At 38.1% G+C, this 19,722-nt stretch overlaps 1 protein-coding gene across 1 annotated transcript in view; it reads right to left on the bottom strand.

Annotated features, from left to right (window-relative positions):
• Positions 1–19,722, bottom strand: part of PPME1 (protein phosphatase methylesterase 1) — a 77,531-nt gene that overhangs the window by 13,298 nt on the left and 44,511 nt on the right. The window contains exons 4-9 of the mRNA XM_079928278.1: positions 19,613–19,670; positions 19,112–19,163; positions 13,270–13,424; positions 12,287–12,377; positions 7,887–7,952; positions 2,332–2,455 (exon numbers count right to left, since the gene is read on the bottom strand). Of these exons, the coding sequence (XP_079784404.1) occupies positions 2,332–2,455; positions 7,887–7,952; positions 12,287–12,377; positions 13,270–13,424; positions 19,112–19,163; positions 19,613–19,670 (546 nt within the window). The remainder of the gene's footprint in view (positions 1–2,331; positions 2,456–7,886; positions 7,953–12,286; positions 12,378–13,269; positions 13,425–19,111; positions 19,164–19,612; positions 19,671–19,722) is intronic.

Raw genomic sequence — 19,722 nt, 5'->3', positions numbered from 1 at the left:
TAAATGCTCAGATTAGGCAAATCTGTGGAGACGGAAAGTAGATTAGTGATTGCCTAGATTTGGAAAGGATGGAGAGAAATGGAAAATGACTGCAAATGAGTAAGACATTTCTTTTAAAAGTGACGAAAATGTTCTAAGATTAGATTGTTGTGATGGTTGCACAACTGTGACTGTACTAAAAATCACTGAATGGTATACTTTGGATGAGTTACCTTTCAATAAAGCAGTCCGAAAAAGAGAGATTTATGCATAAAGGAATATCTCCTGGACAAGTGAAGTTTATTCCTTTAAGGATCAAAGCTTAAATGTTTTCCCTTTCTTTTCTGTATTTTAACCATTTTGTATTAGATTCTCCCCATCCCCAATAAAAATGTATAGCTTGTTTTCTTTTACAGAGCAGAGTGGATGCAACTGACCTCTTATGTATGCCTCAGGGTCATTTGAAACACAACTTTTTATATTGTGCTAAACAGAGATGCCCCTATGAAGCTTTGCCCGGTTTTTTGTACTGTTGTTGTTAAGTTTAATTGGCATTATTAACATTTTCTCCATCATTTTAATTTATTTTTCCTTTGAGATATAACTGACATACAACATTGTTTAAGTTTACAGTGTACAACATGTTGATCTGATACATTTATATATTGCAATATGATTACCACCACAGTGTTACCTAACACCTCTAACATGTCATATAATTATCATTTTTTTGTGGTGGGAACAATTAAGATCTAGTGTCTTAGCAACTTTGAAGTTTATAATACAGTATTGTTGCCTATAATTACTGTGCTGTGCATCAGATCTCCAGGACTTATCTACTAGTTGCAAGAAGTTGTTGACTACTAGAGTTTCTCTGTGTCCTTCCTCAGGTGGAGACTGTTTAGCTATGCTCCTCATTGACTGATATGCCTCAGTTTGTCCTCCTAACAAAACTGCTGGAGTTCATAAAACCCCATACAATAGGCCCTATAAAAAATTATAAGGAAAAAATGAGTTGGAATTAAAAATCAGAGGATCTAGATGTGTTTTAGCACTAACATTTATATGTGACCATAAGCAAGTATCTGCATCTGAGTTGTAAAACAGTGTTAATATCTACAATGCAGAGGCAAAATGAGAACTAGAGATATTAATGTGAAGCATTCAGTATAGATCCTAGCACATAAAAGGTAAAACGTAACTGATAGTTTGTATCAGTCTCAAATCTACTAAACACTAATTGATTACCCTGAACAAATCTCTTCATCTCTGAGTCTCAGTTTCTATAGTGTTAACATGTGAGAAAAGGTCTCCCCTCGTCTCACAGAGTGTTGGAGGGCAAACTGATCATGCATTATTTATAATTTTGTAAACTCCAAAGAGGTACAAAGTATTATTCATTGATCTTAAGGATGACAAGAAGATCCTCATTAAATTAAAAATACTGTTTAAAAAAAATGCACCCTCTTCCTTGCTAACACTAGCATCTCCAAATGCAAAGGAATATGTGGTATACACCAAGTATACATAAGTAAGATTAGTAACATCTTACTAATTCCCTGTCATTAGTAAGATATTCATAATCCATCCCAGAAAGTCTATGGCTCACACTCACTCATCATTTCCCAGAAAAAGCACCCCTTCCCACTGGTGTCCTCAAATCAGTTGCTCAGCAAGTTCTCACAGAACACTCACTATGCACACAACCCTGAGCTATACGCTGAAGGAAATTCACACAGAACATCAGTTCCTGCCCTCAAAATACATAGGATATTTTTGTTGGGAGACAATTCTTATGTTATTAGAGGACACTGAATCTGCATTCTAGGGATGACTATAAGAAAACCATAATATTTTGAATGTGGCTTATGAAAATCAGTTCTATGACTTGGTCACAACTTCAGAAAAGCAAGTGCTAAGGTGTGTCCTACAGGCTCTCAGTCCTGTACTGCAGAGGGACTAATATAAACTGGGGTCAGAAAGCTTCCCCAAGGAGATACACCTTGAAAGATGGGAAGGATCTGGATAAGTTTAGGGTAGACTGGTACGAAATGGGATTTTCTCATGAGATAAATCACAGGAACAGAAGTACAGAGGTGAGAAAGGGCCTGATGAGAAAGCAGTTTGCTTGAGGGTAGGGTAGTACTGTAAGTTTTATGTTCCAATTTGTCAGAGCCATCAACAGTGCTTTATATCTTACAGTTAATCTAAGTATCTATTACGATGGTATCTTCGTCTCCTAAAATATCTAACGATGGACAAAAAGAACAATGTTACCTCCCTTTCGCACCTTACACACTTTTGAACCATTCCCTAACCCATCCTTCCAGGTGTATTCAGGCTTTCACCCACCTCCATGTCATCTTCCTTTTTCCTTTTGTTTACTGACTCACTTCTTTCTTCGTCTTCTTCTTCTTCCTCTATGATTCCTTCTACTATAGATTTGGAGCCTTCTGGACTTGTAATTCCTTCACACCTATGTTTTTTTTAAAAAAAAAGTGTTATCACACACCTCTCTTCTACACACAAATTACCTTAGAGATGCTGATATTTATGGCCTTTTATAATCAAATATTAGTTTAAACTTAACAGTGCTCCTGGGAGAAGGAGGGTGTGAAAAACGTGCATTTTAAAATGTACAAAAGTTGACCAGGACTGTGGAAGTCATCACCAATGTTTGACTATACTCCAAGGGCTGGTTCCCAGTTCCTGCAGCAATACTGACCCACAGAAGGGAGTAACCATTTCCTGAGGCATGGTGACAAGAGTTTTATTGGCGTTATCTTATATAATCCTCATAGCAATCCCATAAAGTAGCTCTGAAGAGTTAAAAAAATTGTCCAGGATCACCTAGCTCATGAGTGGATAAGCCTGGGAGGCAGATCCAGGCCCAATTAACTCTAAAGCATAGTGCTTTTCTACTGTACCCTGCCTGTAGTAGAACAAGGCTTAAACAGATTGGTAAAGGGCCTCCACTTTTAATAAGCTGACAGAAACTGGCAATTACAGTAACCAGGGCCACTGGTGGTGTAGTGGTTGAGAGTCTGCCTGTCAATGCAGGGGACATGGGCTTGAGCCCTGGTCCGGGAAAGATCACACATGCCACGGAGCAACTAGGCCCATGCACCACAACTACTGAACCTGCGCTCTAGAGCCTGCGAGCCACAACTGCTGAGCCTGCGTGCTGCAACTACTGAAGACCATGCTCTGCAATGAGAAGCCACCGCAATGAGAAGCCCGCGCACCACAACGAAGAGTAGCCCTTGCTCAATGCAACTAGAGAAAGCCCGTGGGCAGCAATGAAGACCCAATGCAGCCAAAAATAAAAATAAATTAATTAATTAATAAAAAATAGATTAAAAAAACAATAACCAGGGCCAGATAAACCTTAGACATCAACACATCTGATGCAACCAATTATTGTTGTTTTTCATCTAAAAATATTATCTCTATTATGTAATTAGGTAGAAAAATTATTATAGGAACAGCTGGTACCATAATTCCTTTTAAAGAGAACTCGGAAAAAAATACATTGACAAGTGTTAAAGGTAAAACCTCAACAGCCTATGCAGCAGCTAGGGCCAAGGTCTGCTCTGCATGGTAATGTTATTTTGCCCTTGAAAAGGGAGAGAGAAAGGAGGAAAGGAGAGAGAACAAGCAAGACAAAAAGAGACTGGGATAAATTCAACGGTCAGTCAAGCTTCAGTGGTGGATTTTTAAGAATAACTTCTCCTTCTCGGTCTCCTCTATCAAACCTTCAGTGACCTGTATGTTCACAAGTGTTTTGTTAAGTGGGGGTTTTCTTAGGAACTTAGGGGTCAAGTTTCACGTCTAGGTCAAAGTATCAAAGAAACAACATGTGCTTTGGGAGTGGAATGAGAGGTTCAAGAGAATTATACCTAGATCAAGAAGGGCAAGAAGGTTCCAGCGAATATCTATGTCACAATTAAAACACACAGACTCTTACATACATAGGTTTACATATTTAGAGAAAACAGCACGTGAAGTAAAAATTTACAAATCAGCGAACTACCTGCATACAAGCCATGTAAATTAACTCCCTTTCAAAATGCTTTACCACTGCTTAGACAAGTCAGATCTCAAAATATTTAAGCATTGAAAAGTGAGCAGCCTCACAGCTTATTTAAAACCTCTGCATTGTGCCTGCCAGATATTACTACGCAAATTTCCCTTTCCCTTTTTCCCTTTCGCTTTTTTCCTTTTCCTTTCCCTTTTCCCTTTCCCTTGAAGTCAAATACACGGGAATTTGAATATGAGCTCTATCATTCATTAGCTAGTGATCCCGGGAAAGTCACTTTACCTTTCTGAACTTCCATTTCCTCCCCTATAAAATGATAGTTACCTTGAAGAGGTATGGTAAGGATTAAATGAGATAGTGCAAATGAATGAATGAATGAATCTAGGTAGTGATCATCAATGGCTACTAACATTAAAAAAATAAAAGAGACAACCAGACCATTATGTGCCTCCTGATTGCAGTATACGATATCACCTATACTTGCAAACAAATAAACCAAAATAACAACAAACAAACCTAAGATTGATCAAACCTCTGATCTAACAATTTACAGAAAATACAGGGAATAAAGGAACATGTTAAATTACACCTTGAGGAATCAATCAGCAAATCTAGATTGTGGGAAGTTCTAAAGGGCAAACAACTAGGTTTCCACAATAAATAAATTTCCAGGAAAAAAAAGAGAGAGAGAGAGAAGTGGAACCTATAGATTAAAGATACTTAAGAGATTTATCAATCAATTGCTATGTATTTACCCTATTATAATATTATAATTTGAACTAAAAAAATGTATGAGATAATCAGGTAAGTGAATACTAAAGACCTTTGATGATATTAAGGAACTGTTAATTGTTTTAGGTGTGACAGCAGTCTTGTGACTGTGCTTAAAGTGTCCTTACCTTTTAGAGCATGCCAAAATCTTACAGAGGAAATTATGTTTATCTGAAATTTCTTTCAATATATTTTGTCCTTAGGGGAAGTAAATAGGGGCACAGATGAAACAAGACTGTCCATGAGTTCATAACTGTTGAAGATGGGCAATGGGTACATTGAGGTTCATTATATTATTCTACTTGTGTATGTCTGAAAGATTTCCATTACCCAAGGTTTTAAATTTTACATAGTGTATATAAAATACCTTGCACAGTGCCTGGCAAATAGCAGGTATTCAATAATGCCATTATCATTTTCATCAACTCTTGTGCTGTTTGTCCTGGTGGGCAACATTTTCCCAATTCACCTAAAGTTTATTTTGTGACTATATAGCAATACCCAGGACTGATGTAACCCTACCTAGGAGGATCAATTGGGCTAAATAATCTTAGCTCTACCTTAAAATCTGGCTTTCACCCAGGCTATGCGGAAGCTTTTATAATATAATTTCCTTACAACCAGGTTTGGCTTAGAAGGAGACTCTTATCAGAATAAAACCATATACTGGCACAAAAACAGAAATATATGTCAATGGAACAGGACAGAAAGCCCAGAGATAAACCCACACAGATACGGTCACCTCATCTTTGATAAAGGAGGCAAGAATACACAATGGAGAAAAGACAGCCTCTTCAATAAGTGGGGCTGGGAAAACTGGACAGCTATGTGTAAAAGAATGAAATTAGAACACTTCCTAACACCATACACAAATAAACTCAAAATGGATTAAAGACCTAAATGTAAGGCCAGACACTATCAAATTCTTAGAGGAAAATAGGCAGAATTTATGACATAAATCACAGCAAGGTCCTTTTTGACCCACCTCCTAAAGAAATGGAAATAAAAACAAAAATAGGGTTTCCCTGGTGGCGCAGTGGTTGAGAGTCCGCCTGCTGATGCAGGGGACTCGGGTTCGTGCCCCAGTCCAGGAAGATCCCACATGCCACGGAGCGGCTAGGCCCATGAGCCATGGCCGCTGAGCCTGCGCGTCTGGAGCCTGTGCTGCTCCGCAGCGCGAGAGGCCACAACAGTGAGAGGCCCGCATAGCGCAAAAAAACAAACAAACAAACAAAATAAATAAATAAACAAATGGAAACTAATGAGACTTAAAAGCTTTTGCACAGCAAAGGAAACCATAAACAAGACGAAAAGACAACCCTCAGAATGGGAGAAAATATTTGTAAATGAAGCAACTGACAAAGGATTAATCTCCAAAATATACAAGCAGCTCATGCAGCTCAATATCAAAAAAAAAAAAACAACCCAATCCAAAAATGGGCAGAAGACCTAAAAAGACATTTCTCCGAAGAAGATATACAGATTGGCAACAAACACATGAAAGACCACTCAACATCACTAATCATTAGTGAAATGCAAATCAAAACTACAATGAGGGCTTCCCTGGTGGCACAGTGGTTAAGAATCTGCCTGCCAATGCAGGGAATACAGGTTCAAGCCCTGGTCTGGGAAGATCCCACATGCTGTGGAGCAACTAAGTCCATGAGCCACAACTACTGAGCCTGCGCTCTAGAGCCCGTGAGCCACAACTACTGAGCCCACATGACACAACTACTGAAGCTCACATGCCTAGAGCCCAGGATCCGCAACAAGAGAAGCCACCCCAATGAGAGGCCCACGCACTGCAACGAAGCATAGCCCCCACTCACCACAACTAGAGAGAGCCCATGTGCAGCAACGAAGACCCAACGCAGTCAAAAATAAATTAAAAACAAAACTACAATGAGGTATCTATCACCTTACACCGGTCAGAATGGCCATCATCAAAAAATCTACAAACAATAAATGCTGGAGAGGGTGTGGAGAAAAGGGAACCCTCTTGCACTGTTGGTGGGAATGTAAACTGATACAGCCACTATGGAGAACAGTATGGAGGTTCCTTAAAAAACTAAAAATAGAACTACCATATGACCCAGCAATCCCACTACTGGGCATATACCCTGAAAAAACCATAATTCAAAAAGAGACACGCACCACAGTGTTCACTGCAGCACTATTTACAATAGCCAGGACATGGAAGCAACCTAAGTGTCCACTGACAGATGAATGGATAAAGAAGATGTGGCACATATATACAATGGAATATTACTCAGCCATAAAGAGAAATGAAATTGAACTATTGGTAGTGAGGTGGATGGACCTAGAGTCTGTCATACAGAGTGAAGTAAGTCAGAAAGAGAAAAACAAATACCATATGTTAACACATATATATGGAATCTTAAAAAAAAATGGCTCTGAGGAACCTAGGGGCAGGAGGAATAAAGATGCAGACATAGAGAATGGACTTGAGGACACAGGGAGTGGGAAGGGTAAGCTGGGACAAAGTGAGAGAGTTACATGGACATATATACACTACCAAATGTAAAACAGATAGCTAGTGGGAAGCAGCCGCATAGCACAGGGAGATCAGCTCGGTGCTTTGTGACCACCTAGAGGGGTGGGATACGGAGGGTGGGAGGGAGACGCAAGAGGAAGGAGATATGGGGATATATGTATACATATACCTGATTCACTTTGTTATACAGCAGAAACTAACACACCATTGTAAAGCAATTATACCCCAATAAAGATGTTAAAAAAATAATAATGAAACCATAGCTGCCAGCACTAGAGTGAACACTTAATTTAACGTCCTTTCTCTGGTATTCTTCACCTTTTAACACCTACAGTTGTGCTAATAAGGTAATCCAGTATTATATAGAAGACATTATTTGGCTTTGGGATTTCTTCAAAAAAGAAGAAAGAAAAAAAGAAAATCTATATAGCTGGCCCTAATGAGCTCACTTATAAAAATTATCTAAAATAATGAAGGCATTCACCAAGATGGTAGAATAGGTATATGACAATAAAAGCAATCTGTAATTCCCTCACCATGTTTCAGCCTCTAACCAGCCCAAGGGGGCAAAATAAGACCTACTGTTTGACTTGGCCAACCATTGAGACACGGGCAGACTCCAGATTTCGAATCTGGCCACTCTTCACACTAGAAGAGAACAGTGAGACAGGAGAGAGGAGGTTATTCAGCAACCATCTTATCATGTCACCAGGGTCAAATCAATAATTCTGCAGATTCTGTGCGATCTACTAAAAAGGTGTGGTTACCAATGTAGCTTACCATGGAGACTACCACTACTTCCCACTTGGTTATTATGGCTATAAGCCAAGCAGTAAAAATTAGGTAAAGGCATTAAAATCACTTCAGTTCTGCAAATATTTACCAGCAGGATACTATGTGCCAGGCCTGTGCTCAAGAAGCACATAATTCAGTGGGGGAAAGAAACACAACAAATAATTTTAATATAATAAGGCAAGGTTCAAAGGAACCACTTTATTCTAAATGAGGTTAGAGAAAGCTTCCCAAATGTCTTGCCTAAACTGAGGACTGAAGATAAGTTAAGCGGAAGATAAAAGCTGGTGGTCAGAGCAAAACAGGCAGAAGGCACGTTGTGAATGAAGACACTGTGATGTGAAAAAGTCAGCAGGATGATGATTTTAGAAGGCAGAGTGCAAGGAGGAGCAGAGGAGAGTAAAGGAGTGGTGTGACAGAATAAGGATAGGCATGCAAGGGCTAGCTCCTAGAGGGTCTTGCATGCCATGATAGAACTTAGGCGCTTTGACTCTATAAATATAGATTAGTCTTCTCAGAGTTAGCTAAGGCCCAAGCAAAAAGACTACATGTCCCAGGCGGAACTGAAAACACCACCTGAAGCAGGCCCACAAGAACACATTTCTTCAAATCTCATTTTTTAGCTTAAAACAAACAAAAAATCACATAAAATTTTAGTGTACCCCCGCCTTAGATAATGACTTTGTTTCTTATTTTAATGATAAACAGAGGCAATCAGAACTACTACGTCGTTTTTCTACCGCAAACTGAATCTACAAATCCACTAGTATTTATAATCATATACTCTGCCTTTGAAGACTGTTTAATAGGTGAAATATCTCTGTTCCTATTCAAGGCCAATGTTGGGCACTGGTTTCCCATTCTCTCTTGTTTATGAAGACCTCGTTTCCTTTACTTATCCTGTCTCTTTCTTATGTCGTTATTTTTTTCTCTAGTGAATACTATAAAACATCCTTTAAAAACATCCTCTAGGGGACTTCCCTGGTGGTCCAGTAGCTAACACTCTGCGCTCCCAATGCAGGAGGCCCAGGTTCCATCCCTGGTTAGGGAATTAGGTCCCACATGCCACAACTGAGAGTTTGTATGCCACAGCAAAAGATCCCAGCACAGGTAGCTAGCTAGCTAAATGAATGAATGAATTTTAATGAATGAATGAATATTTTTTTTAAATGATCCACATCAAAAAATAAATAAAAATAAAAACCTTCTCTAGCCTTTAAAAACATTTTCAACCCCATATTCACTTCTAGATACTAACCCATTTCTCTGCTCTCCTATACAACAAAACTTCTCAAAAAAGTTATCTTACATGCTTTCTCCACTTTGTCACCTCCCATCCTTTCCTCAACCAATATCCCCAACTTATACCAGGTTTTTATCTCCTACTTTCTGAGATTTCCTTGGTCAAGGTCACCTCCATCATGCCAATGACCATCCTAATGGTCATTTCTTAGTCTTTACCTTACTTGATCTCTCAGCAGCATTTGACCTAGATCCCCTCTCCTTCTTCTATAAACACTTGCTATGCTGCTCTCTTGCTTTCCTTCTATCTCACCAACTGTGTCTTTTCAGTTTCTTTTGTTGGATCTTCCTTTCCTTCCCAAGCTCTCAATATTGTAGAGTAACCCAAGGCTCAGTTCTTGGATCTTTTTCTATCAACTAGGTGACTGCATTCAATATTTTGGCTTTAAATGTTATCTATGTGATGCTGATTCTCCAATCTATCTCTAGCTCAACCTCTTCTAACTAGTGTATACAAGTGCCTACTTAACATTTTCACTTAGATGTATAATAAGCATTTCAGCTTATCCAAATAAAAATCCTGATACCCTGCTCTCAAATCTGCTGCTCTTTGTCTCTACCATTCACCAATTGCTTAGGCTAAAAACCTAGAAGTCATCCTTGAATACTGCATCTCCCCCAACCCCCTCTCCCAACACACTATCCATAAGGTAGTTCTGTCAGCTCTACCTTCAAAATACATTCCAAATATGACCACATAACTTCCTCTGTTGCCATCATAGTCTATGATTACCATCATTACTCTTTCCTACAACTATAATTATTTCCTAACCAATTTCTCACTTTTGTTATCTCCCCTAATCTCCACTCCTTCCCCTATTCTGTTTTCCTCAGAACAGCCAGGTGGTGGAACCAAGACGCAAATCCGTATCAGACCTCAAAGCCCAGGCTCTTTTTTTTTTTCTTTCAACTTTTTAAATTGGGGTATAGTTGATTAACAATGTTGTGTTAGTTTCAGGTGTACAGCAAAGTGATTCAGTTATACGTACACCTGTATCTATTCTTTTTCAAATTTCAAAGCCCAGGCTCTTAATGACTACACCCTACTGCCTCTCATTTGGATGACCAAGAGGGCAAAAGCAGAAATTCACTTTGCTTTAAATCTTTACTGAATTTATTTAAATAGATTGGTTTTGTATTTCAACACCTTTTTTAAAAAAAAAAAATTATCTAGAATAACCAAAATGGCCATGAGTCATAAACTTGATTCAGATATCCAGCAGACACAAAACATAATTACCAAAAACTTCACTGTATTCTTTCTGATTCTTAGGCTCAGAAAGTGTCTAGAAATCAGTGGCTCTCATAGAACCCAGAATATTTTAACATTCAGTAAGTGGAATGTCTATTCTACCCTACATCTGGCACTAGAATCAAGACTCTGTCTCCCCTTAACAAAAGGTTCATCATGACCCCCAGGCTGGTTTGGGTGCCTGTCTTATGTACCTTCTTCATTGTATTGTGTTTATGCATTTACTTGTATGTATGTTCCCAGTTTTTTGATGATAGGAACTAAGCCTGATTCATCCCCAGTTCTTAGATCAGGCACTGACACATCTTAGGTACTAAAAAAAAAAAAATGTTTACTGAATAAATTTTAAGTTATTTGGAATAATTTTCTCACTAGTTGTTACTGGGGAAGCAGGCAGGGTGCCCAAGGTTCATGTTGAGCTGGCAGCAGCCACATTCTCAGTGTGGTTGCTCAAGATGGAGAGATTTTTGGTGCTTCCAAGAGTACATCTTGCATCACAGTAGTGAACAGGGGAGGCAAAAGCAACCATATCAAACACAAATATCATTCTGGCAAGCCATATTTGGCGTGAGATCCTCTGTCCTAGGAGGAATCCCCAGGATATATTTACCAGGTCCTTAATTTCCACTTGATATCTCTGACTCAGTAAACAGATACATTCTGCCTGCTAAAGCAGCCAGCAGTATGCTATATGCTATATGAAAGTACAAAAGAAATAGAGAATAGCTTCTGACCTTATGATGCAGGAAGGGCATTAAGACAGAAATGAAAATTAACAATGTACGCATATCCCTTAAAGGAGGATTAGAAGATTTAAGGGGTAAACAGTACAATATAATACATACTTAAAGGTCTTTAACAATTTTGCTGAAGGAGGGACCTGGGTGGTTTGTAGGAGTTATAAGAAGGGTTCTGGAGAGGGGACTAGAAATGGATTTTGAGGGATAGGTAGGAAGACAGGACACTAAAGATATTTTATCCCAAGACTGATATCCTGGGGGGAGGGATAGTGCTTTACTCATCTTTGAATCATTACCCTTTAGCACAAAGTGTTCAATAAATATAAATGCATTTAATAAATATTCAAATAATTGATTGAATTAGTGTATAATTAATAACTGAACAGCCTTTACTTAAGTGGAAGCCATAGCCAATTCTGTCAGTAATTTTTATGAGAACCATTTAGCCAAAGGGTTTTTATTTATGCAAAAACCAAATAAAAACTGAAGAGGAAACCCACGACCATCTGTTTCTCCATCTTCTCTGGAACACAGAAAGTGAATCTAGAGCCATGGAGCATCAGAGATGGAAAAGGCCTTAGAATCTCATTTAGTCCAAACTCCCACCTTAGAGATGGGAACAGCTAGACAGCAGATGATCCATAATTATTAAGATTCTAGGAGGTACTATAGTGTATTGGAAAAAGGATGGGTTTTAGAGAACTGAGCCAAGTCTGAAACATTTAAAATATTTTTTTAAAAATCTGCTCCTTATGTAAATGTTTCCATACCTGATACTACAATAAAGCTAAGGCATAGGAACTAAAATATTCCTTTCAACTTGGTGCTTGAGCTGATGAAAAAGGAAAGCTACAATCTAACATTTAAAATATAGACAATATAGATTTGTGGGTTACCTCCATTCAACAGCATTCTCCAGAGACTTGAAGGTTTTAGGACGACCACGTAAGAAATTCTGCATGCTATTAAGTGCATCCATGGCTGTACCTAGACGTTAAACAAAAAATTTTAACCACAGCACTTAAGATATTCTGAGCATTTATACTTAATGTGTCAACTGTATACATCTCCCCTCAATGACAGCAGAATTAAGTGGCACTTGGGGAAAAAAAAGAAGCAGTTTAAGAAAATTCAGAAGACTGATGTGATAGCCAGCTTCCAAGATGGCCTCCAGTGGTTTTTGCCTCCTGGTATTCAACAGTCCCTCCACACTGAATAGGGCTGGCTGACTTACATGAGCAATAGTGTGACTTCTGATGCTGGGTCATAAAAGACATGGCAGTTTCTTTTTATATGTTAAATAAAATTATGGGACATACATACAACTGAAATATTATGCAGCCATAAAAGATGTTTATGAAGAGTTTTTGATGACATGTAAAATTATTACATAATGTGGGGTGTGGGAAAAATGGGTGAAGGTGTGAAAAGTATGATCTTCCAGTTATAAAATAAGTAAGTCCTAGGGATGTAACATACAGCATGGTGACTATAGTTAATACTGTACTGCCTATTTGAAAATTGCTAAGAGAATAGATCTTAAAAGTTTTCATCACAAGAAAAAAAATATGTAACTATGTGTGGTGATAGATGTTAACTAGATATATTGTGGTGATCATTTCACAATATATACATATATTAAATCATTTTGTACAGCTGAAACTAATGCAAAGTTATATGTCAATTGTATCCCAATAAAAAAATACTGGGAATGCCTCTGCCACAAAATAACATTAAAAAAAAGATATAAAAGACAGAGGAACATACTTCGAGATGAGAGAAGTCATATATAATAAATAAAAACAAAATAACAATAATCTACCATGGATGTTTTCTATAAGTCAAAGATTTTGATTTGCTCAGCACTAAAAAAACTTACCTTCCACAACATCGATCATGCACAGACCCAAGAGGCTTGGTACCAGGTTGGATGATGCTGTGTGGACTGCAATAGCACCACCCATGCTATGTCCAATGAGCATAATTGGAGGAGGAAGGTCCCCATACATGGCTTCAACCACATTGCCAACATCTCTGCAAAGAGAAGGAAAAAAAGCATGGAATGTACTCTGACAACACTGTAAAGATAGTTTTATTTCCTAACTCTCCCTTTTGATCTGTAACTAACAGTCCTAGGACTGTAAAGGTCTACTGGACCATCTTGCAAATGTACCTACGTAAACGTCCTAACACCCCGGCCCCGCAGTGTAGCCACACAGCTAGCTCTTCTGATAAATGGAAGTTTAAGGACTAAGAACCAAATTTTCTAATTTTCCTTTACATCACACCTTCACTATTCCACACATTTAGTACAATCACATAAACATATACCTTTATTTTAAACGTAAGCTTGAAACTCTGGACAAATCATTTAACTGCTCTATGCCTCAGTTTACCCATCCATAAAACAGGAAAACAATTTTTTTTTTTTTTTTTTTTTTTTTTTTTTTTAGGAAAACAATTTTAAGCATTGTAATGTAGTGAAGTTTGACGTCACAAGATGAATTGCAGCCCCAGTTTATTTTTTACTATGTGGACTTGGATTAGCTACTTAATCTCTCAGATAAAGTTTCAACATCTATAAAATGAAGATAAGAATATCAGTTACTATTCTGGATTGCTTTGAGGATTAACTGAGACACTGAATGTAAAACTACTTTGAAAAGAGTAAAGTGCTATTCAAACGTTAACTATTATTTACAATTTGTTATGTAAAGTTGTTTGAAGTATGAACACAAATTTAGTGTTCTGAGAAACTAGAAAGATGTTCAGAGCTAATTTTTATTGGCTTCTGTTCCAGTCTTTATGAGTGGATCTATTTAACAAAGTCAAACCTCAAAGCTTTGAAAATGAGAAGTAAAGCAGGAACTTTGGTTTTTATTTGCATATGGGCCTTCTATGCTATAGCAATAGCAATAGGTAAGTAAGACCTATGTGTTTCTAGAGACCACTGTCTCTACTGTCTTCTTTTGTGAGTGGGTCAGTCAACTTCAAAAGACAGTTTTGTCTTGCTGAGTGTCACTACATATCTCAGGCACTCACACAATGTTAGCCAAATACAGCAGTTGTGAATGTAGGGACACAGCCATTCAGATATGGTCTCCACAGTATTCAGAATGGCAAAGGTAAATGTTATTAATTATTTATGAAGGAATTAATCTTAAAAATCTCATACAACAATTACAGATGTGAATAGGGTAGTGGTAGCATCTGCAGACAATCTAAATGCGAGATAAAGCCACGCAATTTTATAAGTGAAAACAAATAATAGTTTAATATTCCTTTGGAGTTAAATTTAAGGCTAAAATTTTTGGTTCATAACAGAAATAATGAGTAAAATAAAAGAATGCTATGAAAGATTATCTAGTCAGTAACTGGATGTACCACAATTTTGGTAGATGACTTCTAGGGGGATTCTATCATATTTATTAATACTAGCTCATTTCCTGAGAAGCAGTATAGCGTATCACAGACATAACAGAAAAAGGAGTATCAGAGTAACTCAGATCTTGGCTCTTCTACTTTCAGTGGAGTTGCATTTTATGTAAGGTTTAGGTTCTGAAATTGATGTCAAAGGCAAAAATCATGCTGTCAGTGCTACTTGAAAACCCCTCTAATTGCCCATTAAGATGCCCATTTTGAGATTTTTGTTTCATAGAATGATTGAACTCAGAAACAATATAAATGTTTTATTGCTTCAACTATTTCAGCAAGAATCCAACTTGTTGGCTCTTCTGATTCTTAGTAATTATCTTCATCTATTATAGAAGTTTTAATCATTTTCTTTTTAACTTTTTGTGTGAGTTAGCAACTTATTGTCTCTTGGCTCTCATTCACCCTTTATTTCATGTTCTGCAAAACTGGATGAGGCTTTTAAATAGTTTTCCTTTGCCAGCCAGCAAGATGTTAAGCTATGCCAACAGAGGGCAAAGGAGAGATACTGCAGAAAAAGAGGGTTTTGTTCCTGGTTTGCACTGACTCCACAAGCTCCTGTAGTTTGTGTAGCACCCAAGACCTGAAGCACACACAGCTTCCCCAGGGCCTAGCTCCTGCAACACAGGAGGCGTCTCCAAGCACTCCATCCCTCCATCCCCAATGTTCCTTTTCCCCCTCTAGCTTTTTCTTTTTTTGTAGTAGGACTCACTTAACCATTTATTAAGTCACTGTTGAGTTTCTACACAGGCCAGGTACTGTGGCAGGTCTGGGGGTACAGCGGTAAAAAGGGCCGACAAGTCCCCTTCTTCATGGAGCTTACGTTTGCAGGGAGGGGAAGTGAGCAAAGAGGTACTGAAAATCCAAGTATAAACTGGGATAATACTATGAAGGAGGGGTATAGGGAGCTGTTTGAACCTAATGGGAGGTTCATCTTTGTTTTTGGTTTTTTTTAACATCTTTTTTTTTTAATGTTTAGCAAAATGTTTTTCTTTCTTTTTTAACATCTTTCTTGGAGTATAATTGCTTTACAATGGTGTGTTAGTTTCTGCTGTATAACAAAGTGAATCAGCTATACGTATACATATATCCCCATACCTCCTCCCTCTTGGGTCTCACTCCTACCCTCCTTATCCCACCCCTCTAGGTGGTCACGAAGCACAGAGCTGATCTCCCTGTGCTATGTGGCTGCTTCCCACTAGCTATCTACTTTACATTTGGTAGTGTATATATGTTCATGCCACTGTCTCACTTTGTCCCAGCTTACCCTCCCACTCCCTGTGTCCTCAAGTCCATTCTCTATGTCTGCGTCTTTATTTCTGTCCTTCGCCTAGGTTCTTCGGAACCTTTTTTTTTTTTTTTTGAGATTCCATACATATGTGTTAGCATATGGTATTTAGTTTTCTCTTTCTGACTTACTTTACTCTGTATGACAGACTCTAGGTCCATCCACCTCACTACAAATAACAACATTTCATTTTTTTATGGCTGAGTAATATTCCATTGTATATATTTGCCACATCTTCTTTATCCATCATCTGTCGATGGACATTTAGATTACTTCCATGTCCTGGCTATTGTAAATAGTGCTGCAGTGAACACTGTGGTACATGTCTCTTTTTGAATTATGGTTTTCTCAGGGTATATGCCCAGTAGTGGGATTGCTGGGTCATATGGTAGTTCTATTTTTAGTTTTTTTAAGGAACCTCCATACTGTTCTCCATAGTGGCTGTATCAATTTACATTCCCACCAACAATGTAAGAGGGTTCCTTTTTCTCCACACCCTCTCCAGCATTTATTGCTTGTAGATTTTTTGATGATGGCCATTATGACTGGTGTGAGGTGATACCTCATTGTAGTTTTGATTTGCATTTCTCTAATGATTAGTGATACTGAGCATCCTTTCATGTGTTTGTTGGTCCCTTCTAGCTTTATTGAAGTATAATTGGTATATTAAAAATGGTGCATAATTGGGGCTTCCCTGGTAGTGCAGTGGTTAAGAATCCGCCTGCCAACGCAGCGGACACAGGTTTGAGCCCTGGTCCGGGAAGATTCCACATGCCGCGGAGCAGCTCAGCCCGTGTGCCACAACTACTGAGCCTGCGCTCTAGACCCTGCAAGCCACAACTACTGTGCCCGTGTGCACAACTACTGAAGCCCACGCACCTAGAGCCAGCTCTGCAACAAGAAAAGCCACTGCAATGAGAAGCACTCGCACCACAACAAAGAGTAGCCCCCGCTCACTGCAACTAGAGAAAGCAGCAACGAAGACCCAAAGCAGCCAAAAATAAATAAATTAAAAAAAAAACAACTGTAGGCATTATGTTGTACAGCAGATCTCTGGAACCACCCCCAATATTTTCGTTGCAAAGTGCCACTGGTGAGATATCTCCCTGTGAACAGCTTCTCCTGCACCCTAAAGGGCAGATTTCTGACAAGTTCTGCCATGTAACATAGTATCCAAGTGACTTCTCTGCCTTCAGTAAGCCACCATTGTGCCTTCTCCAACAAGGTCTAGATCTCAACCTCTTCCACTCAGGTTCCATCTCAGTCTGAGGGGAAATATGAAGTGGCTGCTTCTTACATCTGCTATTCCTAGTCTTTACTTCTCTCTGTTTTTCAAGTTTTTTTCCAGCTTTCTGAGATATAACTGATAAGTAAAATTGTAATATATTTAAAGTATACGATGTGATGATTTGAAATACGTATACACTGTGACATGATTCCCACAATCAAGTTAATTAACCCTCTAGTCTTTACTTCTTACTAGCCAATTCCTCAGTACTCCAATCCCGTTACAGTTAACAAATCTTTATATTAAACTTTCCTTGTTTAAATTACTGTGTGGTTTCTCTCTCCTGATTGTCCCAGACTGATACATTATTAGGCAATGTTTCCTTAAGGTCATCAATTAATTCTTTAATTTCTTCTTGAATGTCAGTCAAGCCATCATCACCCTTGTCTGACTGCCTGGCCACTTAGATGATGTATTTCACTTTTTTGTCAACAGTCAAGAAACGCTTTAAAACTTATTCACAAATCTTTCTATAGGTATCACTAACAAGCTTGATTATTTTGGGCTTTATTGTTCTCACATTACAAAGGAACAACTGAGGGAGCAGATTCTTGGCTCTCTTTTCATGGTTTCTCAGGCACATGTTTATTGAGTGGAATGGTCCTCTCACAGTGTTGTTTCTCTCTCTCTGCCAAGCACTATGTTGAATGATCACAATTCTAGTCTATTAACTGTGGGACCTCATGCAGTTATTCAACCCATCTGAGCCAGTTTTCTCATTGGTAAAAAAGTGATAATATTTACACTACAGACTAATTAAAATAATTAATTTATCCTTAACAAATGTTTAATTTACACTTAATGAAGCACATAAATAGCACCTACTATACAATACATAAATAACACCTACTATAACAATACAATTATCGTCACATGACTTTGGGTTCTGAAGGAAGAACAGTTTACTCATGGATTAAAGCTGCTAAAGTAAAAAGGGACAAGATATTTTTGGTGCCAAAAATACACTTGAGAGAGCATGCATTAAGCACATGAGAGAGTACGTATTAAAAGCAGGGTAGCTGGAAAAATCCTGTTTACAATATAGAATAGTGGTCTCCAAACATCAGTCATGGGACTGGCTGCATCAGATTCCTTCATAGAAATTTATCAAAATCTAAATGCCCAGACCCACTGGTAGAAGCACTAATTCAATAGGTCTGGGGTAGGGCCAAATCATCTGTACTTCGATCACTTCTCAGATGATTCTGATGAGTGGCCAGGTTTGAGAGCCACTGCATGTGCTATACTCATCTTTTACTTTGAGGCCCAGGGTATAATCAGTTATTCTTTAATACCCTGTTTTTGTCTTACTATAACGCTTGACAAAGAATGTGGGCAGGATATCTTAAGAACGTCTTACAGAGCCCTTTGCATACAACTACTTTTCAAGCATGGGTCCCCAATAGATATTCAGATTCTACTCAACTCTGTCAACAGAAGAAAACTTTTCAAAAGCCAACACAAACTAAACTGTGCCTTGAAGAATTTTCAAATGCTTTAAGTGATGACCATCACATTGAATATACCAAGGAAGATGGAGGTTTCTTTCAAGATTAAACAGTAAAGTAACACCAGATATAGAGGAAAGAGAAAAGAAGTAAAATTTTCTCTGTGTTATTTGTTGTTCAACAATCTCACCAGGAGAGTGATAAACTATTATTTATAATAGTAATGGAAGCCAGGTGATTGTATAAACAGTATTAGATTACTTACTTTGCCATGGTTTCTGCAGACAGGTCTTCAGAATTCTTGACTTTTGTTTCACCTAAAAAGAAAATATTTTAAAAATAAAATTCCCATGAAGATAAATCATAAAAGCAAGAGTATTTGCTTTCAAAAAATCTCACCTTGGGATAATGAAATGGGAATTTTATAATGGTATATGATGGGCATAGCAAGGATTTTCTGTTACAGACGTATCTTTATAGTTGGCCATCTGAAGAAGGATAATTACAGTAGCAAAGATTTTTCCACATTCCTCATACATTACCAGCATCAGAATTTGGTTACGTTAGTGGACATTTTCTTAGCTAAACAACAATATATATATATATGTGTGTATAAAAATATTTATGAAAACTGAAAGCTAGGACTTCCCTCTAAATGCACAAATGGAACAGCCCAGGCCACAATGAAATCTCTAATATTTAACACTATTCAAAGGGCTTGGCAAATATATCATTGAGTCAGTGACTAATTAAGAACTTCACTCACCATGACCTCGAAGATCCAAAGCCACAATCCTACATTGAACCCTACTAATGATTGCTGCCTAGGAGGAAGAGGAAAAGGAAAAGTATTCAGATACATCTGGGTTAGCAAAT

The sequence above is a fragment of the Stenella coeruleoalba genome (genome assembly GCF_951394435.1).
Source record: "Stenella coeruleoalba genome assembly, chromosome: 8".
In the NCBI taxonomy this organism is placed as follows: Eukaryota; Metazoa; Chordata; class Mammalia; order Artiodactyla; family Delphinidae; genus Stenella; species Stenella coeruleoalba.
The sequence above is the reverse complement of the archived record's forward strand: the minus strand, read 5'-3'. Positions and strand labels throughout refer to the sequence as shown.